We start from the raw sequence: 26,736 nt of genomic DNA on the forward strand, positions 1-26,736 counted from the left end.
AACTTGGAGTTAGTGAGTGATTGTTTGCAGTAGCTGAGAGATGAACTGCAGGAAAATTGCTGTAAAGGTATGCAGCGTTACCCTTGGCACCTTCTCGCTACTGGTTTAGGGAGTGACCAGGAGTCACCCCCACCCACAAGCTACTGCTAGGAATTCCCGTGGAATCCCCTGGTAGCCACCACAGCATACAAATGAACTTTACCTGTGGTTTGGGATCTGAGAGGATAGCTGGAGGGCTGTACCTGCTCCAACATTTACCAAGTGGACTTTAGGTGAGGTGGCTGACCTCCTCAATAAGCTACAGGGCCTCAACAAGCTGCAAGAGGACTTTCCTGAAGCACCCTGCAGAACATGACTAGCTCGGGCCTGGCCTTGACCATGCTGATGGCCTGGGCTAGAGTGAGTCTCCAACCTCAAATGCTTTTCCTGAGGTCCTGGGTCAAAGGCCTGTATCTAAAGGGACTTTTCTTAGCATCCCAGAGGACCCACCTTCCAAGTTGATTCGCCCCGCGCACCCGAAAGCTCTCTGCTCAATGGCAAGGTGACCCTAAGGGTTGAGTTCAGGTTTAAATGACTGAAACCTTTAACTGGATATAACAAGATAGTGACCTAATTACTGGGGGTGGTCTTTCATCCATCGCAATAAGTCTCTTGCTCACAAGTTGTGTTAATACAAATGGTGACTGTGATTAAGAAGGAGGGCAGTCTGTGAATAAGATCATAGTGAGCAAATCCGACATTGGTATGAGTGACTTGTTGGGGGTAGACATTCAATGGGAACAGGGGTGATTTGTGTTCATAATATGGTGGTACCCCTGTTAGAAAAGGTTTCTATTAGGAGTTGTGTTAAGGAAAATGGTTTAACAAAATGATACCATGGTAGATTGTGATTACATAAGGTTTGTAGTGAGTTGTGACAACATGATTTAGCGAATTCTTGCAATATCTATTTTGAACCCTTTGTGAGCCTTATGTGTGTTGTATTAATCCTTTATCTTAAAATTAATGTGAAATACACCTTTTTCCATGTATTATTGCATTATGCATTCTCTCTGCAAATTGCTCTGTTGATCTACCTTGGAAGGTTTGGTCAGTTTAGCACAAACACCGGCGCTGCAGGTAGAATTGCAATAGTCCTGTCTGTCAGTGCGTTAATGTCTTCAAACATAGGGCCTGATTCACAAAGGGTAACTCACACTTTAGTGTTACTTTAGGTTTGTTTGCTATTCACAAAGATATGTTACGAGTGGTATCTTTACTACAGCTGAGTCTCTACTCATAACAGATAGGACAGTCTGATCTTTTTATGCCCAGAGACTCTCTGTAGGAAAGATACTACTCGTAAAATATCTTTGTGAATAGCAAACAATTGTAAATTTACACTAAAGTGTAAGTTGCCCTTCACGTATCAGGCCCAGAGACCTTCCTTAAATCCGTGATGATGGTTGTACAATTCCACAATTTCTTTTTTGCCCTTGTGCTCTACTTTGCAAACCTCAGAGATGTAAACCTCAAGATACAAACATGTTTTTATCAGTATCCCCTTCAGAATGAAGTATTAAATTGGAATAATCGACTGTGCTGTAAGTCCATCTAAACAAACATGTTAGTTCTCTGCCCTGGGTTCTATGAATAGGTTGAAGTTGAGGTCTGTAATCCTGATGCAATATTTCATCACATGGAGCTGGTCTCGTCTATAAGAAGAGGGCATGGCCTGTCCCGTGTGCAGTCTTTCCTGCTGCCCCATTTCACAAACTCTTAGGTGTTGTTTCTGCTGCAAGAAGGAAGATGTGTCCAAGAGCAGAGGTGCTGATGCTGTGAAGCCGGGCTCCAGGTATGTCAGCAGTGCTCAGCCTGTGTGCTTTACTTGTGCTTGTTTACTTGGGGTTTTTATTAGTGATAAGTAGAGCTTTGCTTCGCAGCATCGAAATGCCTGCTTGGGACAGAGGGAGAGATAGACACATGAGAGGAAGATAATGTGGAATATGTTATAATAGTTTAAACCGCGAGGATTCTCATTTCTTTCTCTGCTGTGGAGCAGAGGTTGTGGGCAGACTGACAGAGTCTTCATTTAGGGCAGGCTGTGAAATGAAGGGCACGTGGACGTGTGACCCTCGGCACATGGTCATGTTATTGATTGAGGGAGCTGATGGAGATGAAATGTGAGCTCCACAAATCGAGCAGAATCAACAAACGTGCATGAGGTTAGGGTGACGCAGCAGACGTCAGTGGTGGGGTGAGGAGAGGAGGGGGTGGGGAGAGGTCAGTGGAGGGGTGAGCTGATGTGGGGAGAGGGGGCAGAGGTCAGTGGTGGGGTGAGGAGAGGAGGGGCTGGGTGCAGTGGTCAGTGGAGGGATGAGCTGATGAGGGGAGAGGGGGCAAGTGTGAGGCCAGACAGAGGCTCACAGAGGGGGGTAACGAGAGGCTGCCCTCGCTCGATCCCAGGACAGCCTGGTTGACTCACACGGATCTTGCTGAGTGTTTACGTGTGTTTCCTTCACCATTGGAAGCTGCAGTGAGACCTGTGCAAAGGTCGAGTGACCATCAGTACAGGGGGCATTAGTGACTTTATGTGGGAAGAAGGTGAAGTGAGAGAGTTCAAAGCACTAAGACAAGTTTTCGAGGCACCAACCGGATGATTCTGTGAATTACATGTTTATCACCAGAGAGAGACAGCTGCACTCTGACCCAGAGTCCAGGGAAGGGTTGTACTTCTAGCGCCTTGAGGCTCTAATCATCAGAGGTGCAGCTGGGGTGAAGCCAGAGACAGACAGCTGCCCTCTGACCCTTGTGAATCACTGTGCAAGAGTAGGAGCCGTCTCTATGTGATGTTGTATTTTGTTGATTGAAGGGAGTTTGTGTTTCAGTTTTCAGGGTGAAGCAGAAGAAGAAGGCATCGAGGCACCGTCAGAGGTCACAGATCCACGTCAGAGGTCACAGATCCACGTCAGAGGTCACAGATCCACGTCACACTGCAGGTGCATCAGTCTGCTTCTGTGTGACGTCATTGACTCCCTGCCCTCCACCTCCAGCAGCAATGCAAGCCCTGGACATGAGCTGCTTTAAAAGTGTGCTGTGGCAGAGTTTCCTGCTGCTGTCACTGGTGCCTCAGTGTTCACTGTGGGAGGCGGTGACGCAAACATCTGGCTGCGCCCTGAACAGCAGCTTCCAGCCGAGATACTACAAGGAGGGGGACTTCATGCTCGGAGGGATTGTACATGTGGACACTCTTGATCAACCATGGAAGAAGGGGGAGGACATATTTTACGAGGGACTATGGACCTGTGGAGAGTAAGTTATTCCTTGTTTACCTATCTCGAAGCGCGCACTACTCTGATGCTCTTCTGCATTACACACACATTCGTCATAAGGCACCCAACCTTCCCCTCATACATCAGATTTCAGCTCCGTGACATGTTCGAGGTCATTAAAGTCAGACCTGTGCACTCATCCCAGCCCAGGCGGGTCCCTATAGACTCTATAAGGAAGGCATTGAACCCTGGGCCCCTTGTATCACTAACGCTCTAAATGCACGTGTAGCCTGACTGCTGCAGCCTGAACCCTGCCATCACACCTGTCAATCAACCCTTCTGAGAGGCAGGAAGCCCTGCTTTTCACCACTAGGGGGCCTTTGACCACAAGAGTCAGGAATGGTGGTCTAATGCTAACTCTGCCCTGGTAAGTAAGTCCCCCCCCCTCATGATGCACCAACCTTCACACCGTTGCAACACTTTCTCAAGACCAGAAAATAAAGTTTGACCCATCAGGGCCCCATTCAGTCAACACAACCTTGATCTGATAAGGAAGGAGGTAAATATATGGTTAAAAGCAGTTTTATAGGTTGTTCGAAATGATTGCACCATACTAGTGTGATGTGTGCTCTGGCTTTCTTATGTGTTTAAATAATGCTGCCTACAACACAGGCAATGTTATTTAACTGTTAGTTCATTGGATACCTGGGAGTGTGCACCAGAGAGTTAAGGGCCAGCAAACAGGCCAGACTATGTCTATTGTGGGTGTCTTACTTCATGTCGACTTACAAACTATATGTGCTGAGTTGTCACATATTTGTTGTTTCAATGTGTTTATTTCTTTATGCAGAGCAAAACAAACAAATGCAAGCATCGTGCTACATTGCACCCCAAGCACCCATCAAACCCCCGCAACCTCCCATAAAACAGTCGAAGGTCCGACAGTGGAACACAAGGTTTCCAACAGCTGGTAGTCATCCAGCCCATCGCCCAGGTGCATGGTCCTACTCGCTCCATCACTCACCCCGCTGTGTCCGGCAGGTGAACGCCCCAACAGTGCCACCTTGCCAAATCTCTTCAGTGGTCCCCGAGCCCCAGCTGCCCAAATGTTCTCACATTTCTGCCGACAGCCCCCTCTTTGGAACAACAAGAGGGGGTGTTATTATCACAGGGTATGAATGGTTCTTCCCAGATCACGTGAGATTAGCTCACAAATGAAATACCTGTGCAGTGCTACAGGTGAGGGAGAAACCCCTGAACCCCCAATCAGTACCAAGGTCCGTCTGAAACAACAACAGGCCCTGTGCACAAGCAAATGAGTAGATAAACAAAATACAATGTCATTGATGACAAAGATGTAAACAAATGTTCTTTCTTGACGTGTTGTCATTTAATAGTGTATTACTTCACAGGCCACTCACTCAAACTGATCACACATTCAAACCATGCATACACGAACATTCCAATGACATCACACACACAGGCTGAGCAGCAGAGAAGGAGAAGGCCATAATATAACACATCTCCCTCTTTTAAAACAAAGAAAAGAAAAGAAAGCAAGAGGAAATAAATACATTATGCCCTGACGATGACAAGGTCAGGATTTCAAATAAGCAGTCAACACAAATAAATGAATGACTACAAATAAAAATTCTGAAATAGCAATAAAGCATAATATAGGAATTTTTGCACAAAACATGAAAAGAGGGATAAAATCACCTCGCATTAAAACAAATGCCAAAGACATCACATAACAAAACAATCTGACAAAATAGACCTCACATAACCACCATCCCCTATCACAAACCAAAACCCTAAATATCACAAATCATGTCAGTTGGCCAGACCGTCACAAAAAGCAATAGACATGGAACCAAACTAGATAAAATGGTGTCCCAATAGAATAACAAAAATAGGACGCAGAAGTCCCCACACGCTACCCGAAACACAATAAAAATAAAACACACAGCACAAGGCGCATAACTCCTAGTGCATGGGGTACATGACACCCTAAGTTAATGTACTCAAATTACAACATTCCGCACGAGGTTCATGACTCCCCAGCGGCTCTCTGTAAAACTGAACACCTGTAACTGAATAGAGCACTTGCGTGGTTCAACAAAAAAAAATCATGAATGAACAGAACCGAGGACTCTGCAGCCCCATATAATTTAACCTGAAACAGATGGAGCACCTCAAACAAAGAGCACCTATGTGGCTCCGCAAAAGATACACACTAAAAATCCAAACTTGAAAAACTAATCTTCAGAAAATTCACACTAGGATTGAACACCTCAAAACATTTTGAGCACTAAAAGTGGTTCAATGCAATAGAAGAAACATTTAGCCCCTGCACAACTCCTCACAGTAAAAATGTGAACTCCTCTATTAGAATGGAGCACTAAGAAAAGTGGTTCATCAAAAACATACAGCAAAATAAATCTCAACACCTACCAACAGCAGTTCCAAAACATATAGCAGAATCACACATTCCTACTAATAATCACTGGGAAAAAAATAAATTGAGCATCCCAACTCAAATAGCGCACTCCTATGGCTCAACTAATTAAAGCCAATACTACAAAGAATGAACTCCTCAAATAAAATGAGCACAAATGTGGTTCATTACTATAAAAGAAAAATCTAAAACGTCCACGACTTTGCGTAGTAAAACATGACCACTAAAAATCATCACTTAAAGAAAACAAATGAGCACCTGAAAAAAAGTTCCAGTACATAAGTAGCTCAATTCAGTAAACGTAAATTAATCTATTAAAATGACCGTAAAGGAGCACATTAACAAAGATCTCAGCATATAAACAGTTCATGTAGTAAAAGTAAATCAAATCAGTCTCTCTGAACATAACATGTAAACAAGCGTAAACATATCATCACAAGTACACATGTGATTAGCAATTAATTCAAAACAAGAAACTAAAACAATAAAAGTAGTCACCGTTGTCACGATAAACAGCTCCACCTCTTCAGCAAGGCAGGTAAATGACATTCACAGAATTGAATCCACAGTGTCCAAATCGAATGGATAATATTTTCCTGTAGTCGTGCCATAATGAAAAATAGACACTAGATGGTGAAGATGGAACAGAATTAATGTATGCAGCACGTAATGTTGGAAGTTTCTGAAGAAAACAGCTCTGGTGAGCAATCTGTGGCAGTTTCAAAATCAATCTCAGTCAAAATGTCTAATAACACAATACCTTTCTCATGAAGAACACTTTGAAAATCCGCTCGATGTTACTGAGGAGACAGGAGCACAATGAAAGAACTTAGGCAGTCAGTTGTTGCCAATGATGCACGTACGTGCGCATAAACACTGCGTGAACTTGACTCTTCATGCCGCTGACGCGCGTCCATAGATGACAACGTGTTCTACAGAATCACCAATACTGTGGCAGTATTCTGTTGCGTCATCATTCAGCATTCAGCCGGCCAAGAAACAGATCTTCAGCTGAAGAAAAAGACAGTTGGAAATGACGGTAGGCAAAGTACAGTACGTTACAAATGGCATTGGATTTCCAGGCATACCAGCCCCACAATTTGAAATACAGCTTCAGGCTGAAACTCCTCCTTTTTTATGTCAAAGTCCGACGGTCCAGAAAATTCAATCTAATATTTTAAAACCCATATAAAGTCCAACGCTTGTAACATACCTTTATGGATGTCTTTATGGATGGCTGTCAGATGTAACATGACACCGGTGGGGCATCAAAAGCGTTGCTTGTCTTCTTAAAGCTTTTTCCACAGTTAATTTGCAATCATTTTTGTAGTTCCATGTTTCAAGTTTCAAATGTAGTTCCTGCACACGTAGTTCTTTCTCCCTCGTCGCCATTGTTACAATGTTAAATGTACATTGTAAAATAAGTAAATCCAATAATAGTAGGTATTCTTAAGTTGGTTTATTAGACATAGTTGATAGTAAGGAAGGCCCCACCGGGAGCAGCATCCAGCTGCTCAGCCCCACTCACTCAAACTGATCACACATTCAAACCATGCATACACGAACATTCCAATGACATCACACACACAGGCTGAGCAGCAGAGAAGGAGAAGACCAGAATATAACACCAGCCAACACATGTTTCGTCAAGTTGGTGTAAAACCCTTGACTTCTATTGTAAAAAACAAAGTGTGTGGCTGACCACGGTTAAGCACATCAGTTTCGAAGTAGGCTTATCAGTACTGGGTTTGTGCACAAAACATCCGGAGCTTGCCAAACAAACGCTCCACTGTAGAGACAGATACCGAATCTTGAAGACAAGGAAGGTGCACCAAAGATAAAAGTCCAGAGCTTTGCAGTTTTGTGCGAAATAAATCCTTTATTTATTCAATCTTTAAAAGGCCTCAGCCAACGCGTTTCGTTCCTTGCGGAACTTCATCAGGGCTTAGCAATCTCTTGAAAATCCCAAAAAACTATCAGAAGCTAGATATAGGAAGCCTCCACAGTGTGGCTGGGTCACATTCTCTAGTGATTTATATAAGTTGAATACAGGCAGCAGCATATATAGGCAACCTGGTGTCTCCAGACTCATGGCAGGTCTCGACCACAAACAATAGTAGATCTTTATATTTGTAGGTAAGAGCTAGGCATCACTGGTTATATTCTGCATAGAATTGGGACACTTCTGTTTGTTGTGAGCCTATATTGAATCCAAAGTGTTCTATGAGCTCAATAAATACCCCTCTGTCAGACTAAAGTTAAGCTACCGACCAAGGTAGCAGTTGTTCAGCTCAAATAAGTGAGTAACGGGGCATATATAACCCCAGACAGCGTGGATGTGTATGTCCACTCATCTACATTCGTCCCCCCTGGTCCCACGGCAAAAGCAGCTCAATGTCAACCGGCTCAACTTGACTTCTTCAGGGCTGGAAGCAAAAAAGGAAAATTACAAAATTCACCAGCAAATATACATAGAGTTACAGGTCTGTGACCAACCAAGTCTTAATGCACAAACATGCGCAAGGACCTAATAAAACATACGCGAAAGGAAGCACACAAAGAAAGAAGAAGCAAGTTCCAAATGATCCACTGTGAAGCTTACTGTTGCATTAGGTATTAGATCTCCTCCCTATCGCGGCTCGAAGGACGTTGGTGCACGCCCTGGTCACTTCGCGACTAGACTATGGGAATCTGTTGTATCTGGGGGCAACGGGCAAGGTCGTGGGCCGCCTACAAGTGCTGCAAAACGCCGCGGCGCGTTTAGTCCTAAGGCTCCCTAAGAGATGTCCCTCTAAAGTAGCGCTTCAGGCTCTGCACTGGCTCCCTGTGGGGAAAAGGGTGGAGTTTAAAGCTCTTTCCACATGTCATCGCATTTTGAGCGGCAAAGCTCCTGCTCCGCTTCAGAGTCTGGTGACTTGGTATGAGCCCACGCGCAATCTTCGCTCCTCCCGAACTGGGTTGCTAAAGGTTCCAAGAGTAAGGAAGGCTCGCATGGGAGGGAGATCCTTCAGATACCTCGCTCCCAGGTGTTGGAATGCTCTACCTTTAGAATTGCGCTTGGAACCGTCTGAGACCATGTTCAGAAAGAAACTCAAAACCCATTTATATAGTAGGTAGACTTCTTAAAGGGCGGGAGGGGCGGCTACTCCACTTATCATAGCGCGGGGACACGCCGGTGGCGTAACCAGGCGCTTATAAATGTCCAATAATAATAATTAATACGTGCATTAAAGCAGTACACAATCACATGTGTCGTGGAGTCTACTCGAGGTGCCGGTAAGTCGTTGTTTGTGGTAAATCACAGATCATCCACACCAAATAAGAAAATCAGTGGAGAAGCTGGGGTGATAGGGTAGATACATGTATTCGTGAACAGTGAAAATGATCAGGTACACTCCTAGACCCAAATCCGGAATGGGGTACAATCAATGCGAGAGCCTAAATTATTGGTGACAAACATCAGTGCCTGTACGTGAAGAGATTATTCATCCCAAACTACGAGCTCCACCCAAGCATACCTGTACTAAAGTTGGGACCTAGAGGAGGATAAAGAAACAACAGGGTAAGACAATGTCAGATGTAATTGATAAAACATCAAGTCACATAGTGGCCTGAGAATATCTGCGCAGAGAAACCGGTGTGTAATGCTCACCTAGCCACGGGTGAAGATTCCGACCCAGCCGGTCCTAAAGAAATATTTTCTCACAGCGTTGTGAAGAATTTTCTGTGATTCTTTAAATCTGTGTAAGAATTACTCCCATGAGTAAAACTGGAGATGAAGTTCAAGCTATTCTACACAAACACTTACCTTTGCCCCCAGGCAGACCAATTGTGTCAGGAATAGGAGGTCTCACCGAGCGGCTTGCGGAATAAGTGGATCTTTTCCTGGGACCTCTGGTCCAAAATCTCCCCATATCTATCAGGGATACAAAGCACACACTCAGTGTTCTATCTGAATTCACACATGGGATGACAACATGACCCTTGTGACCTTGGATGTGGTATGGCTTTATACAAGCATTAGACCAGATCTGGGTATTGAAGCAATTTCACACTTTCTGCATAAAAGAGCTTCATCACAGTGGCAACACACAAACATGAAGAAAGCTGTCTATCAGCAAGGAAACTGAGATTTGGAAAAAGGGACTATACACACCTGAATCTTACCAAAGCAGAAACCAAAATTAAGCATACTCAAAGAGAAGAAACGTTTTGCGACAGAACACGTAACACTGAGAAAATGACAGTTAGACTAGTTACTTACTTCAATGGTTACAGTGGGGCTTTGTCAAAATGTCTGAACAAACACTGCTCACAAATGACACCACTTTAGCTGAACACATTGGTAGTCGACCACAAATTGCCAATAGAATGGGTAGAACATTAAGAACAAGATTAGGTCCAAGCTATCCAAGAACTCAAAACAGAGACACGTGGCTAACACCTCACACACTGGGTTTCTATAAATGTGGCTCTTGTGGAATGTGTGGATGGGCTAACAACCGCAGGAGAGCCTTTTCTGGTCCCAACAGAACATATCACATTAGACATAACATTAACTGCATTGCAAAATGTGTTGTATATGTACTAGAATGTGTCTGCGGGGGCAAGTATGTTGGTATTATCACCAGGACCCTTAGGGAAAGAATAGAAGAACATATCTGAGCTTTGAAACAACAGGACCCCTGCATGCATGGGGTTGTCCCTCCCAAGGTCCACAGAAACAATTTCATTTCTATAGAATTGTTGTTACTGAACACAGTCCAAGAGGAGGAAGTAGAGAGTTACGCCTGAGACATTCCAAAGCATTTGGGATAATGTGTTTGAAATTTTATGAGCAGGGTCTTAACAGCGATCGTGAGATGCACTATTTCCTGGGTGACTGAGAATGTGAGAATAACTTTACATTAATACTTTCTAACCCCACTGTCATTCTGAATTTCTAGTCTATGTTCCACCAAGTCCTGGGAACTCATACCAATGTAGTGAGGATATGATTAGATTCTACTTGCTATAATCTGCAGGTTATTGTATGTGTATTTGCAGCTGTATTTTTAATGCACCTGTTTTGTCCACTACACGCTTAGGACACTATATGATGCCTGATACGTCGTAAGTGTACATGCCCTCTCAGCATTCTTAATACTATTGGTTTGTTGCTAATCACTGTCAGTCATCTGTTACGATGTACATATTATCTCAACCGAAGCTCAAAATTACTACGTTAGACTTGTGTTTAAACTCTTATTTTCACTTATATTACTTTCTCTCAATCATACTCAGATGTTTATGCAATAGGCGATCCATTTCTAATGTTCACATATATAACTATCTCTCAATCACACTTAGATATTTATATAATACGCGATCCTTTTCTCTCTTGCCTAGTGCTCTATGTCTTAGGTGCATTTGGACTACATGCAAAATACGTTTGAACTTCAGCTCCAACATTGGTTTCCCTTATTTTATGCAAATTGTCAGAGATGTTTTAGCCTTAACTCTTTCTCGCATGTCTCTTCTATAAATCCTAATCATTCAATTTAACATGTACTTTAGGATACCTTCTCCTTAAAAAAATGCTTTCAAGTTGTCTGATTATTTTGAAGCATTGATCATTATCAGCGTTTGCATGCCAAGTTACCAGCTCACGCATTCACGGTAGAAGTGCCAATCGAGAGTAGCGGCCTAGTCTATTTCGCTTTCCACATTCGTAGCTCCCTATTTATACACTTCCAGGTCGCGCCTTATCTGTTTCCGATATACGTGCTCCCGGCAGTGTTGCCAGATTGGCTATTTCCCGCACAATTGGGCAGCATTTTTCCCAAGTGTGCGGGAAAAACCCATGCCTGGCGGGGGGCTACTTTTTGTGCGGGTTTTAAGCCTATGTGCAGAATTTACTGGCTGGGGCGGGCATCCCGTGGCGTGTGCCTATCACAATGGTGCAGAAGGCCCATTGGCAAATGAGCACGCTGCACGCGCTAACATCAGTGCAGACAGCACAGTGCAAATCATTGGAGGAGGACCCACCAAGGTTTGCCTGTGTGCACATGACCTAACCCACCCTCTACCCTCCCATCACAGTGTAGCCTGCGCGTGAAATTGTGAAGTGCAGCCAAGCACACCTGCACATGCGCAGCACTGCACCAGATGACAACCACCACCTAGCTTGGTAGTAGTGTGTGGGGGCTGAAGTGAATCCCCAAGGCTGTCAATCTTGTAGCGCGGGAAAAAGCTACCAATGATTGACAGCCCTGTGCTGCGCTGATCTGATTCCTGAATGGAGAAGGCAGGTATAAAGCGGAGAGCTTCAACGGGCAGGTATTAAGTGGGGTCTCAGGTGCTATGCGCTGTTGAATATGCCCGCAATCACATACTTTTGCCTCTCTGAGTTGCTTATACTACTCTAAGCAAACTCTGAGGGTTAGAATAACTTGGGAGGGTGGAAAGGGGAGGGAGTTACTACTGGCACCTTGGTGGACTCATTAGAAATAAAAATTTGTGGTGGAATCTGTAATTTTCGATACTATTCTCTGCTAAGTTTTAAGTTGTCCCTGGTTTTTCACCTGGATATTTCAGCTGCTTTGAGCTATGGCAATGAATTAAGTGCTCCAAGCTAATAATTGTGAACATGTTCGGATCCAGGCAGGCCACCTCACCCCTTCATCCTTTAAAGGTTGATTGGAAGGGTTTCAGACAAGTTGTCAAAAAGAAACAGTGCAGCAAAACTGCAGTCAATGCAATTTAAGTCATATTATTACTATAGTAAGAGTGAAAGATTTTGTTGTTTTCTAAAGCTGGTTAGTTTCTGTTTTGGTAACTTTTGCACTTGGCATAATGAACATTTCTTTTTTTAGCATTACAAGCTATCTTGTGCGTAGGTACAAAAGTGAGCAGCTGTTTTTTTTGCAGCTGTGTTTTCCAGGTTTTGGACTTTCCATCCTGAAGTTACCCTGCTTTTTGACTTTTGGCTGATTACAATCTCCCCTAATCTCAAGAGCCTTCTCAACCTCAACTCTAGTTCTCCTCCATGACATCCTTGTGTAGGTAACTTTAAAAAAGATGTTGCTTGGGTCATTTCATAGGTTGTTTTCGGTCACAGTGAGGCTGTTTTTAAAAGACACATATAGCGCACTGTGTAAACTTAAGTTCTACAGCTGCTAGCATTTGCCCTTGCTGACCCAGTCATGGTCTGGCAACTTTACACTGTCAGTGCAATTTCTCGGTGGTTCTGGAAGCAGCAGTGGTGATCACAAGTGTAAAAGCATTTAGGATTAGATTGTGGGTATACAATTGTTTGTCAGTAGGATCAGCTGATTTCCATCAGTTTCATTTTTCATTCATTGCTTGTCCTTGCTTTAATGAGTGTCATTTCTTATGTTTATCTGTTTACATGAACTTAATCTCTTGATTTTGCTCGCAAAAGTGACACTTTGTGTCATACATTTAACAGTTGAATGTCATTCATAAGTACTCTGAAACCTTGAAAATGTCACACCTAAGCACTCTTAAAACGTGGCAACTATGCAGTCTGTTTTAATGCTGAATAGTGCCCTTCGATTTCTGGTGCTTTGCAATAGTTTTAAGATCTTCGTAGAGTTTCTTGTTGCTTAAATTGCTTTAATTTGTTAGATATGTTTCCCTCATCTTCAATGCTTGTTTTTCGCTCGCGAGAAAGTGTCACTCATAGTCGTTGAGTGTCACTCATAATTACACTGAAATTATGAAAATGTCAAAGATAAGCAATCTGAAACCTTGGCAGCCATGCACTGTCACAGTGGTGACGGGTCTGGAAAATGAGTAGAATTAACACAGGTGCCCAGTTAACCCCTTTCCACTATCTGTGTATTGAATAGAATTAATATTCATCCTTTAAGTGGTTTCTGATGACTATTTCTGCCTAATTTGAGAGTTGCGAGTTTGGGCTGCTTTTTGGGCTCCATCTGATCTGATTGGGCTTATTTTGGCCTTCTATTTCAGAGGCTTTGGGCTTGGGATGGGTCTAAAAATCTGGCAACACTGGTTCCCGGTTGCCATGAAAAGCAGTTAGGACGTACTTAACCAATTTGAAATCCTTGGCTCATAGCTGCCAAGGTTTCAGATTGCTAATGTGTGACATTTTCAAGATGTCAGTATACTTATGAGTGACATTCAGCAACCATGAATGACAGTACAACCACAGCTACGAGAAACTCTAGGATCATCTTAAAACTACTTCAAAACACCAGAAATGGAAGGGCAATCACTTCGCGGGAGGTCCTCGTTGTGATAAGTGGATGTCAAATTGCCAGTTTATTTACGTAAAACAGATTTTGAAGAGGTGCATCACAGCTGCAGACTCAAGGACCCCAACTCTCATCAGCTGTGTGTCACTCAAACAGTGCTGTGTGCTTGGCTGGGAAAGGAAAGCGAAACACCTGCCACACAGGCTGCATATGTGCCTGGAGAAGTAAAAGGTTGATGACGTTAGTGACAACTAATTGATCTGGCCGGTCGGGCTGCGGGGCATTGCAGAGATGTGGGTGTAGGCTATGGGCACCTTTCTGATCGCGTGCAATTTGTGTATCAAGATGGCTGACACACTTAGGTGGTGGTTGCCGCGCGGTGGTTGCCGCGCCGACCGGCCAGGAAACCGTCCTGGGGGTGGGGTAGCCGCCATAATTTCCAAACACCTGCACTCCACCCCGACTCTATCCATCCCCCTCCCGGGAGTTGACAATTTCATCTTCAGCCTGAACACAGATAGCGGGGCCCTAACCTTTCTCCTTCTCTACCGCCCCCCTCACCCGATGCCTAATTTCGCAGCCACTTTGTCTGATCTGTTGATCAACCTTCTCACCTCCCACCCCAGATTCGCCCTTGTCGGCGACCTCAATTACTGGTTCAATGACCCCGATGCTGGACCCCACGCCTTGGAGACCTTTGAGGCCCTCTCCAGCCTGAACCTGTCACAACAAATCTCTTCGCCCACACATATCAAGGGCCGTATCTTAGACCAAATATGGACCCAAAACCTCACTCTTTCCTCCCCTTCCGTCTCACCCTGTATTTGGTCCGACCACCATCTAATTGATACTACCTTCTCGATTAGCGGCCACTCCCCCACCCCTAGGATGGCTGGTGGTCTATCCCGCAAATGGAAGGCCTATGACGCTGAAGGATTCATCATGAACCTGTCAGATACTCGCCCTGTCTTTGTCCCATGCATCAATGTGGACAATCTAGAAAACATTACTTCCCTCTGGCTGCAGTCAGCAAGTGACAAATTTGCCCCTCTCACCAAATTCCCCCCGACCAGACATCAACACTCCCACAGATGGTTCTCGGATGATTTAAAAAAACTTAAATTGATGGTACGTCAATCGGAAAGGGCCTGGAGACGTAACTATTCCGAACCAGCTAGACTACAATATACTTCAGCTCGCAGAGACTATAAAATAGCCATAGTCTCTGCCAAATCGACCCATTTCTCGGATAGAATCTCCTCCTCAGATAACAAATCAAAAGAAATCTTTAAAATCATGAACGAACTAACATCTGACGACAGAACACTCCCAGGCCAGACTCCCACCCAAGAATCCTGTGACGCCATCAACCTTTTTCTCACCGAAAAAATCAATAAAATCAAGGCATCCATTCCCACGGTCCCTCAATTCATCACTCTGGAAACCCCATCTAACAACACTTCTACGCTCACTGAACTTCCCCCCATCAATGTTACCTCCCTAGTACAGCTTGCCTCCCGGATAAAATCTGGATCCCCGCTTGACGGCTGTCCTCCATCAGTCTTGCAAAGAGTCTGTCATTCTTTACCGGAATGCATTCTACCCCTCCTGAACTGCTCACTCAGCACAGGCACTGTCCCGAGTTCCTTCAAAAAAGCAGTCCTCGTCCCGCTACTGAAGAAACCTGGCGCAGACCCAACGGAATTGTCCAATTACCGCCCTATCTCGCTCCTGCCTTACTTCTCTAAACTCCTTGAAGCACATGTCACCAGGTGCCTCTCCAACTTCATTGAGTCTTCATGCTATCTGGAGCCTAATCAGGCCGGGTTCAGACCTTCTTTTTCTACCGAAACTGTCATTCTGGCTGTACTCGACACGCTGAGAAGAAATGCCGACTCAGGAACCCCCCAGGCTCTCGTCCTCCTAGACCTCTCGGCCGCATTCGACACGGTTGACCACAACATCCTACTTAACCGTGTCGAACAGGCTGGCATCCACGACTCTGCTCTCAGCTGGATCCGTTCCTTCTTGACTGACAGATCCCAAGCTGTCCGCCTGGGCCCCTATTCTGCACCTATGACCCCCACAACCTGTGGAGTCCCTCAGGGCTCCTCTCTATCACCCCTGCTGTTCAACTTATACCTCTGTCCCCTACTCCACTCACTTCGCAAGTGGGACATTACAGTTTTTAACTATGCAGATGATCTGCAGATCATCTTTCCACTCAACTCCCCCGATGCAATAGACAACTTCCACTCTGCTATGCGCCACATACTAGAGTGGATGAATTCCAACCAACTGAAGCTGAACCCCGGGAAAACTGAGCTCCTCCTCCCAGGCGCCAGTCTCTCTGCCTAGGGCACTCACTTCTGGCCGTCCGAATTGGGCCCCCCGCCGTCCCCTTCCACCTCTGTCAAAAGCCTCGGCGTTATAATTGACGCCGAGCTCTCCCTCCGACCCCACATTAGTTCCGTGATCTCATCCTGTTCCTTTCAGCTTAGGAAGATCCGGAAGGTCTGCCATCTCCTTCCCACGCCGGCCCTGACACAGGTCATCATTTCTCTTGTGCTCTCCCGTTTGGACTTCTCTAATAGCATCTACCATGGACTCCCCAAAACTCTCCTCCACCGTCTCCAGGTGGTTCAAAATCAGGCAGCCCGGATCATCTTCAAACTTCCCAAATGGCAATCTGCCAGAACCATGATACACAAACTGCACTGGCTACCCATCGAACAAAGGGTGGCCTTTAAGCTGGGCTGTCTCACTTACAAAGCCCTCAATTGCCCCAGTCCTGCCTTCCTGGTTTCTCTGATCACCCCCTACTGTCCAAATCGCAACCTCCGCTCTACCCATCTCAAATCACTCAGTATACCTAAAACCAGAACCAATAAGTTCGGCGGACGAAGGTTCGCATTCTTGGCCCCAAAATTCTGGAACTCCCTTCCCCTGTGCATCAAATCTAGCAGCTCCCTCCTCCATTTTAGGAAGCTGCTAAAAACTTTTCTCTTCCCCCCACCCTGCTAACCCTGCACTAACCCTCAGTTCTGGAATTTGATGTTTCACAGCGCCAGGAAACCCACGGTGTCAGTGCGCTTTATAAATCCCATTTAATAATAATAATAATACTTAACTTTTAGTAAGTAGGCACCATGACTGCGTAGGCGAGTAGTCTGCAAGGGTTCTGGTGATACAAATTACAGGGGATCACACCAGCCTCTTTGCAGGCATCCCTGTCTACACTATAGCTGTAGGATACCAATTGTAGGCTGCTAGCTATAAACAGTTGTTTGGCAGCAATTTGGCTTTTCTGCGGTTGCTCATAAGCAATAGTGGTTCAAAGACTGTAGTTTGCAGCAGTACTATGAGCTGAACTCACTTATACTCCTTGCATAGCTCTTTCTTGCGCACACCAATGCATCATTGGACCTCTGCTAGACTCTGGGCACTCGATTCAGAAAAGGGGGTGGTGATGAACAGAGTGTCTGAATTAAGCAGACCACTCTAACCCAGTCCAAAGATCAGGGCTTGATCCATCCCTGTTATTTAGCTCACTGCCCCATCCCAGCTCAGAACCTGGCTATATGCAAATCAGTCTGTCCCTGGTCCAGTGCATCATGGGAACAAAGCAGACCAAACTACCAAGCCAATTCTTCACCAGAAAGGAGACAAGCTTCCGGGGACCAGTTCCTGGCATTTCAGCCATCGTCGGCCCGGCTTGCTTGAATCCTGATGGAGCAGTGAGCAAGGGACTCATGTCTGAGTATACCCTGCCACACCTATAGTGGCCAAAAACGATTCAGAAAAGGGGGTGGTGATGAACAGAGTGTCTGAATTAAGCAGACCACTCTTACCCAGTCCAAAGACCAGGGCTTGATCCATCACCGTTATTTAGCTCACTGCCCCATCCCAGCTCAGAACCTGGCTATATGCAAATCAGTCTGTCCCTGGCCCAGTGCATCATGGGAACAGGGCAGACCAAACTACCAAGCCAATTCTTCACCAGAAAGGAGACAAGCTTCCGGGGACCGGTTTCTGGCATTTCAGCCATCGTCGGCCCGGCTTGCTTGAATCCTGATGGAGCAGTGAGCAAGGGACTCATGTCTGAGTATACCCTGCCACACCTATAGTGGCCAAAAACGATTCAGAAAAGGGGGTGGTGATGAACAGAGTGTCTGAATTAAGCAGACCACTCTTACCCAGTCCAAAGATCAGAGCTTGATCCATCACCGTTATTTAGCTCACTGCCCCATCCCAGCTCAGAACCTGGCTATATGCAAATCAGTCTGTCCCTGGCCCAGTGCATCATGGGAACAGGGCAGACCAAACTACCAAGCCAATTCTTCACCAGAAAGGAGACAAGCTTCCGGGGACCGGTTTCTGGCATTTCAGCCGTCGTCGGCCCGGCTTGCTTGAATCCTGATGGAGCAGTGAGCAAGGGACTCATGTCTGAGTATACCCTGCCACACCTATAGTGGCCAAAAACGATTCAGAAAAGGGGGTGGTGATGAACAGAGTGTCTGAATTAAGCAGACCACTCTGGGCACTCAGCAGAAAGCAGGCAAAAGCGGCATTGAGGTCAGGGCAGCAGAAGTCCTCAACTGTGTCAGGGGGCTAGAACTTGCACGGACTGCTACCTTGTGCCTCCACCCCACCTCTGTGAAAGACCCGCAGCCTATTGCCTACAATGTAGTAGCCAGGCTTTTCAGGTGGCGAGCCACTCTGACCCAGTGGGGGCAAATATTTTGGTTTGCCACCCGCATCCTTAGTCCAGTCTGCTCAGTCTTAAGTCCAATCAGCACACAGAGTCTATGCTGGCGGCTGTGCTGCTCAACCGGGTCAGTCACTGAGTCTCTACGACTTACTCTTTCCCATGTACGGCATGGTAATTACTCATTTTCTCGCAAGCTAGGGTCATAATTAAATGCACAGGACTGCGCAGGCGGGTGGTGTGAGAAGCAGGAAGCGCTGCGAGGCCGGAGCCAAAGTCCTGCAAACCATCTTTGTAAGAAATGGGATCTCTGGTTGGCTAAGGCTTGCACCAAAGCCAGACAGAGACCACCACTCTAGTCAGGCCAAGGGAGTTACACGGCAAGATAACCGCTGCTCACCCCCTTGGCAGGTTGGCACAAGCAGTAAGGCTTATCCCGGAGGCAATGTGTAAAGAGTAAGTAGCAACACACTAGGCACACCACAAAAAGGAACTCCACACAAGGTTGTATATAAAATAGCATTTGTATTACCATAAACACATTAGATCATAATCACACAGATACACTGTGCCAACTAGCACTGGGCAGTATTTACAGGGGATTATATGCACATGACAGGTCCACGTGGGCCACTGTCAGAATCAGCACTTAGTAGAAATAGCACAAAATAATTATTGTAGAACACAACCAGTAACCACTGGTAAAAGGTAGGTAGACACTATGCAATACTAATCACCTTAGGCAAAGATCACGCAGGTAAACATAAACTCGCTAGCATAAACCATACTAGGCAAAAAACCTCCTAAGCATGAAAACACAGTTAGAGGTCTAAAACAGGGTGCATACATACATTAGGCACAAATCACATTAGGCATAGACACAGTGCGCCCCAGGCGGGGGCACAACACAGGAAAACTGTCCCCAGGCCAACTGGCCTCTCAAGGGGCTCAAACGCCCTTTGTCCCAAACATTCAGGGCTGGCTGTGCACACAGCCAAAAGCAAAAGCTCTGATTTGGAGGGTGACTTAGAGGATGAAGTGGAGACTTCCTCTTTGGAAAATACAGCTAATCTACAAGTGGACAGTAATTGGAGTGAGGAAATATCTAATGGAGATACGACTGCAATAGATCAAGAGGCTATATTGGATCAATGCCGCCAGGAAGATCAAGCAAATGCTGCTGAACAAAATAGTTTTAGCCCTGGAATTCCAAGCCAATCCCCAGCCAAACCCCAGTAGACATTATTCTGAAAGGCATTTCTGATCAACGCCTGGAGGCTAAAGCTGAACACTTGAAAACACATAATGCCTGTAAAAAACTTCAAAACACCGTGCGACGGCTGGTGAAATCATGTAACGATTTCACGGATGGAATAGTAGAAGCGGAAGGAAGTATTTCTTCATTGGAAGATCAAGTAACACATAATAGAACTGATATTGATGGAATAAAGGCTCAGAAAGATGACGTGAATATAAAGTTGGTGGATTTGGAGAACCAGTTACGCTGTAACAATTTGCGAGTTTTGGGTGTACCCGAAGGACGTGAGGGACAGGACATCTGACAGTTTGTGGTCGAACTTTTTGAAGAAGCTTTCCCGGAGGTTAAAGACTGGCAGTGGTTTCAAGAGATCCAAAGGGCACATCGCTTTCCATTTCGCAAGCAAACAATACGGGGCAACCAAAGTCATCAATACCCCCGTGCAATTTTGATACCTCTCAATAACTTTCTGGCAAGACAAAAAGTATATGATCTTGCAAGACCAGATAAAAAGCGCTCCGGGAAGGGTATTGAATTTTTTGTACGCCCCGATTACTGTCATGCCACCGTAGAAAATCGCTGGAGAATGCGCCAGCTGATTGCTCCATTTCAAAAGAAGGGCGCTCAAGTTTTTCTCCTTCAACCATCTACATTAAAGACGATATATAAAGGGCAGAATCGGTTCTTCACAACTGAGGCTCCAGCGAAGGAATATCTAAACTCTTTAGCATGAAGGAAAAATTATTAACTTTGAATATTCATTTGTCTATATGGTTTACTCCTCGTGCTTTTCTCTTATAGGTTAACGGATACGCCCAAACTTGAGAGGCGATCTCACACGCATCAACGGGGCGATAGGCCCCTTTGCCTTAATTTTGGGGGAGGGTCACTGGGGGTGGGGGGGTGGGTTTGGGGAGGCACGGGGGTGTGCTGGGGAGAAAAAGGGGGAAAAAATTCAGTCAAAGCCATAGAATGTTTAGTCTAAACACATTGTTTCTTTTTGGGTGCAATCGCGTAAGGAACCCGTTTAGTAGCCATGACTAGCTGTAATCTCCGCATGTGTTCATTTAATGTATGTGGCCTCAATAATATTGAGAAGCGAAAATGTGTGATGCATGAGATTCGTTTGATTCAACCGGATATAATATGTCTCCAAGAAACGCATATACCATGGTCGAATAGAAAAGTGTTAAATGATCGTATTAGCGGCCTCTCAACAATATACTATGAATCGAGGAGTGGCTATATTGGGGCGACAATCTATAGCCGCGACAGGCAAAATCAAAGTGGATAGTCTGGGGCGTTGGGCAATCGTTGAATGTGTCATAGGGAACGTTGTGGCTACTATATGTACGGTATATGGATCCAACATCAATGACACTGCAGTGATAGAATTTTTGAATGTAGAGCTGGCTTTATGGGGTACTCCACTATTTCTACTTGGTGATTTTAATATCCACGGGGAGTTGAATACATGGGACTGGGGGTTTAGTCAATATTTAGGTAGGAAGCCCAAAGTATTTAAAGAACTATGGCAACTACTACGTCAACATGGTTTGATTGATGGGTGGCCTTTGGCTAATCCGAGGGACTCTGGCTTTACCTTTTTTTCTTCACCTCACAAGAAATTTGTGCGTCTTGATTATATTTTTCTAGCTCGGTATATGGCAGAAGGATCCCGAATGTTTGTAATGCCACGTATCACATCTGATCATGCCCCTATTGTTATAGACATGCCCCTGCTTAAAATCCAGCGTACAAAAAGGCCTTTATCATTTAATAAGAAACTTCTCTCAGATGAAACCTATTTGCAAGAAGTTTTAGAATGGGCTCAGCAGTTTTTTGATCTAAATAGGGGTTCTACTTCCTATGCAATGGTATGGGATTGCTTTAAGGCAGGTTTACACGGCGAAACTTGTAGCTATGGTTGTAGTCTTCAACAGGAAGGGAAAAAAAATGGCGCAACTTTTGAAGGATTTAACACATGCAGAGCATGATTTAACACATGAAATTAGCCTACACCGAGATAGTAGTGACGCACAAGACAAAGTTGCTAAATGCAAAGCTAAAATAAATGGGGTGTGGAGCCAGGATATAGCACGCCAATATAAATGTCATCGTGCTGAAAGATATGAATATGGGGAGAATGTGGGAAGATGTCTAGCTCAAAGAATGCAGGGGCGCCAGACAGCACAGCGTATAACTTCTATAGAAAATAGCCAAGGTACTTTAGTAGAGTCACCAGAAGGTATTCTTCAGGTATTTCATGATTATTATACAGATCTTTATACCCAAGAAAATTTTTCTATTGATTTAATTGATCAATATATAGACAGACTTGACTTAACTCAATTAGACTCCGTGAATAAAGAAGATTTAGAGCTGCCAATTACAATGCAAGAACTTGAAAGTGCCCTTAAAGAATTAGTGCTGGAGAAGGCTACCGGTCCCGATAAACTTCCTTTAGCGATATACCATATGTTGTTCCCCATTATTAAAGATGATATGCTGGCGACATTTTTAGATGCCCAAAATGGAAATCCCCCCCATCATGGGAAGATGCTAGTATAATTGTATTTAAAAAGAAAGATAAGCCACCGCATCTTCCTGGGTCATATCGACCTATTTCCCTTATTAATGTAGATGCGAAACTATACTCTAAAATCCTTGCGAATCGGCTGATTCAAGTTGTTCTGGCACTTGTCTCCGAACAACAACATGTCTTTCTTCCAGGTCGTGGTACTATTAATCACATACATCGTGTAATTGCAACTTTAGATTATGCAACTGCAAATCGTACAAACGTTGGTTTGGTGTTTTTAGACGCTGAAAAACCGTTTGATCGCGTTGCATGGGCATTTTTATGGGCGATCTTGGGAAAAATGGGGTTTGGGCCACGATTTTTATACGCTTTACAAGTGATATATAGGCATCCCAGGGCCAAGATATGTTTGCCAGGTCAAGAATCAACAGCAGTCAACATCACCCGGGGCACACGGCAGGGGTGCCCATGCTCACCATTACTATTTGCCATGTACATAGAACCACTTTTAAAAATGCTGATGGCAGCTCCTCATATACAATCTATGGTTTTACCCGGGGGCAATGTAGGTGTGTTAACTTACGCTGACGATGTAGCGATCATAACATCAGATCCAGAATCTGCATTATGCGAGATCGAAAATCTGACTCGTGACTTTGGTAATGTATCAGGGTATAAACTCAATATCCAGAAAACACAGGTTATATGCTCACCAGGACTTTGCCCTAATGACAATCGGGTTACCACAGAGGCTAAATACCTTGGCATTAAAATTACACTGTCGCTTCAAGAGTTAGGCCCAGTGAATTGGTCAGACATATTACAATCAGTTAGAAACCAACTTGAGAAAATTGAGTGCTTACATTTGTCATTGGTCTGAAACTGAAATCTCGTCAGTGGGGTGCCATCCTTGTGCCTAAGCAAACTTCCCCCCCATGTAGCCGTCCTTAGTGCCAAATATTCCTCTAAACACTTTATCGGGCACATGGGGGACCCTCGCGCGCGCTGCACGATAACACTATTTCCCATAGCTCCCTGGTCAGTCTTGGACCTGGCTATTGAGATCACCATTGAATCACCCCTTATTTGGACGTGATCCCTGCACAAGCCTCCCTCATTATCTTTCTTGTTCTTTGCGACGAGTTCGCTCACCCACATAGCCCCATGGAATGCCAAGGCGAAAGCTGCCCGAAACAGAACTGCTTCGAAAGGGGAGGAGCACATCTCATCCAGCTTTGCTACATTATGCCCTGACGATGACAAGGTCAGGATTTCAAATAAGCAGTCAACACAAATAAATGAATGACTACAAATAAAAATTCTGAAATAGCAATAAAGCATAATATAGGAATTTTTGCACAAAACATGAAAAGAGGGATAAAATCACCTCGCATTAAAACAAATGCCAAAGACATCACATAACAAAACAATCTGACAAAATAGACCTCACATAACCACCATCCCCTATCACAAACCAAAACCCTAAATATCACAAATCATGTCAGTTGGCCAGACCGTCACAAAAAGCAATAGACATGGAACCAAACTAGATAAAATGGTGTCCCAATAGAATAACAAAAATAGGACGCAGAAGTCCCCACACGCTACCCGAAACACAATAAAAATAAAACACACAGCACAAGGCGCATAACTCCTAGTGCATGGGGTACATGACACCCTAAGTTAATGTACTCAAATTACAACATTCCGCACGAGGTTCATGACTCCCCAGCGGCTCTCTGTAAAACTGAACACCTGTAACTGAATAGAGCACTTGCGTGGTTCAACAAAAAAAAATCATGAATGAACAGAACCGAGGACTCTGCAGCCCCATATAATTTAACCTGAAACAGATGGAGCACCTCAAACAAAGAGCACCTATGTGGCTCCGCAAAAGATACACACTAAAAATCCAAACTTGAAAAACTAATCTTCAGAAAATTCACACTAGGATTGAACACCTCAAAACATTTTGAGCACTAAAAGTGGTTCAATGCAATAGAAGAAACATTTAGCCCCTGCACAACTCCTCACAGTAAAAATGTGAACTCCTCTATTAGAATGGAGCACTAAGAAAAGTGGTTCATCAAAAACATACAGCAAAATAAATCTCAACACCTACCAACAGCAGTTCCAAAACATATAGCAGAATCACACATTCCTACTAATAATCACTGGGAAAAAAATAAATTGAGCATCCCAACTCAAATAGCGCACTCCTATGGCTCAACTAATTAAAGCCAATACTACAAAGAATGAACTCCTCAAATAAAATGAGCACAAATGTGGTTCATTACTATAAAAGAAAAATCTAAAACGTCCACGACTTTGCGTAGTAAAACATGACCACTAAAAATCATCACTTAAAGAAAACAAATGAGCACCTGGAAAAAAGTTCCAGTACATAAGTAGCTCAATTCAGTAAACGTAAATTAATCTATTAAAATGACCGTAAAGGAGCACATTAACAAAGATCTCAGCATATAAACAGTTCATGTAGTAAAAGTAAATCAAATCAGTCTCTCTGAACATAACATGTAAACAAGCGTAAACATATCATCACAAGTACACATGTGATTAGCAATTAATTCAAAACAAGAAACTAAAACAATAAAAGTAGTCACCGTTGTCACGATAAACAGCTCCACCTCTTCAGCAAGGCAGGTAAATGACATTCACAGAATTGAATCCACAGTGTCCAAATCGAATGGATAATATTTTCCTGTAGTCGTGCCATAATGAAAAATAGACACTAGATGGTGAAGATGGAACAGAATTAATGTATGCAGCACGTAATGTTGGAAGTTTCTGAAGAAAACAGCTCTGGTGAGCAATCTGTGGCAGTTTCAAAATCAATCTCAGTCAAAATGTCTAATAACACAATACCTTTCTCATGAAGAACACTTTGAAAATCCGCTCGATGTTACTGAGGAGACAGGAGCACAATGAAAGAACTTAGGCAGTCAGTTGTTGCCAATGATGCACGTACGTGCGCATAAACACTGCGTGAACTTGACTCTTCATGCCGCTGACGCGCGTCCATAGATGACAACGTGTTCTACAGAATCACCAATACTGTGGCAGTATTCTGTTGCGTCATCATTCAGCATTCAGCCGGCCAAGAAACAGATCTTCAGCTGAAGAAAAAGACAGTTGGAAATGACGGTAGGCAAAGTACAGTACGTTACAAATGGCATTGGATTTCCAGGCATACCAGCCCCACAATTTGAAATACAGCTTCAGGCTGAAACTCCTCCTTTTTTATGTCAAAGTCCGACGGTCCAGAAAATTCAATCTAATATTTTAAAACCCATATAAAGTCCAACGCTTGTAACATACCTTTATGGATGTCTTTATGGATGGCTGTCAGATGTAACATGACACCGGTGGGGCATCAAAAGCGTTGCTTGTCTTCTTAAAGCTTTTTCCACAGTTAATTTGCAATCATTTTTGTAGTTCCATGTTTCAAGTTTCAAATGTAGTTCCTGCACACGTAGTTCTTTCTCCCTCGTCGCCATTGTTACAATGTTAAATGTACATTGTAAAATAAGTAAATCCAATAATAGTAGGTATTCTTAAGTTGGTTTATTAGACATAGTTGATAGTAAGGAAGGCCCCACCGGGAGCAGCATCCAGCTGCTCAGCCCCACTCACTCAAACTGATCACACATTCAAACCATGCATACACGAACATTCCAATGACATCACACACACAGGCTGAGCAGCAGAGAAGGAGAAGACCAGAATATAACACCAGCCAACACATGTTTCGTCAAGTTGGTGTAAAACCCTTGACTTCTATTGTAAAAAACAAAGTGTGTGGCTGACCACGGTTAAGCACATCAGTTTCGAAGTAGGCTTATCAGTACTGGGTTTGTGCACAAAACATCCGGAGCTTGCCAAACAAACGCTCCACTGTAGAGACAGATACCGAATCTTGAAGACAAGGAAGGTGCACCAAAGATAAAAGTCCAGAGCTTTGCAGTTTTGTGCGAAATAAATCCTTTATTTATTCAATCTTTAAAAGGCCTCAGCCAACGCGTTTCGTTCCTTGCGGAACTTCATCAGGGCTTAGCAATCTCTTGAAAATCCCAAAAAACTATCAGAAGCTAGATATAGGAAGCCTCCACAGTGTGGCTGGGTCACATTCTCTAGTGATTTATATAAGTTGAATACAGGCAGCAGCATATATAGGCAACCTGGTGTCTCCAGACTCATGGCAGGTCTCGACCACAAACAATAGTAGATCTTTATATTTGTAGGTAAGAGCTAGGCATCACTGGTTATATTCTGCATA

At 44.2% G+C, this 26,736-nt stretch overlaps 1 protein-coding gene across 1 annotated transcript in view; it reads left to right on the forward strand.

The window, feature by feature from the left end:
* Nucleotides 1-3,037: 3,037 nt before the first annotated feature.
* LOC147725860 (vomeronasal type-2 receptor 26-like) overlaps nt 3,038-26,736 on the forward strand; it is a 299,837-nt gene continuing 276,138 nt past the window's right edge. The window contains exon 1 of the mRNA XM_086962808.1: nt 3,038-3,291. Within this exon, the coding sequence (XP_086818934.1) occupies nt 3,038-3,291 (254 nt within the window). The remainder of the gene's footprint in view (nt 3,292-26,736) is intronic.

Source organism: Lissotriton vulgaris, chromosome 3_1 (genome assembly GCF_964263255.1).
Source record: "Lissotriton vulgaris chromosome 3_1, aLisVul1.2, whole genome shotgun sequence".
Lineage (NCBI taxonomy): Eukaryota > Metazoa > Chordata > Amphibia > Caudata > Salamandridae > Lissotriton > Lissotriton vulgaris.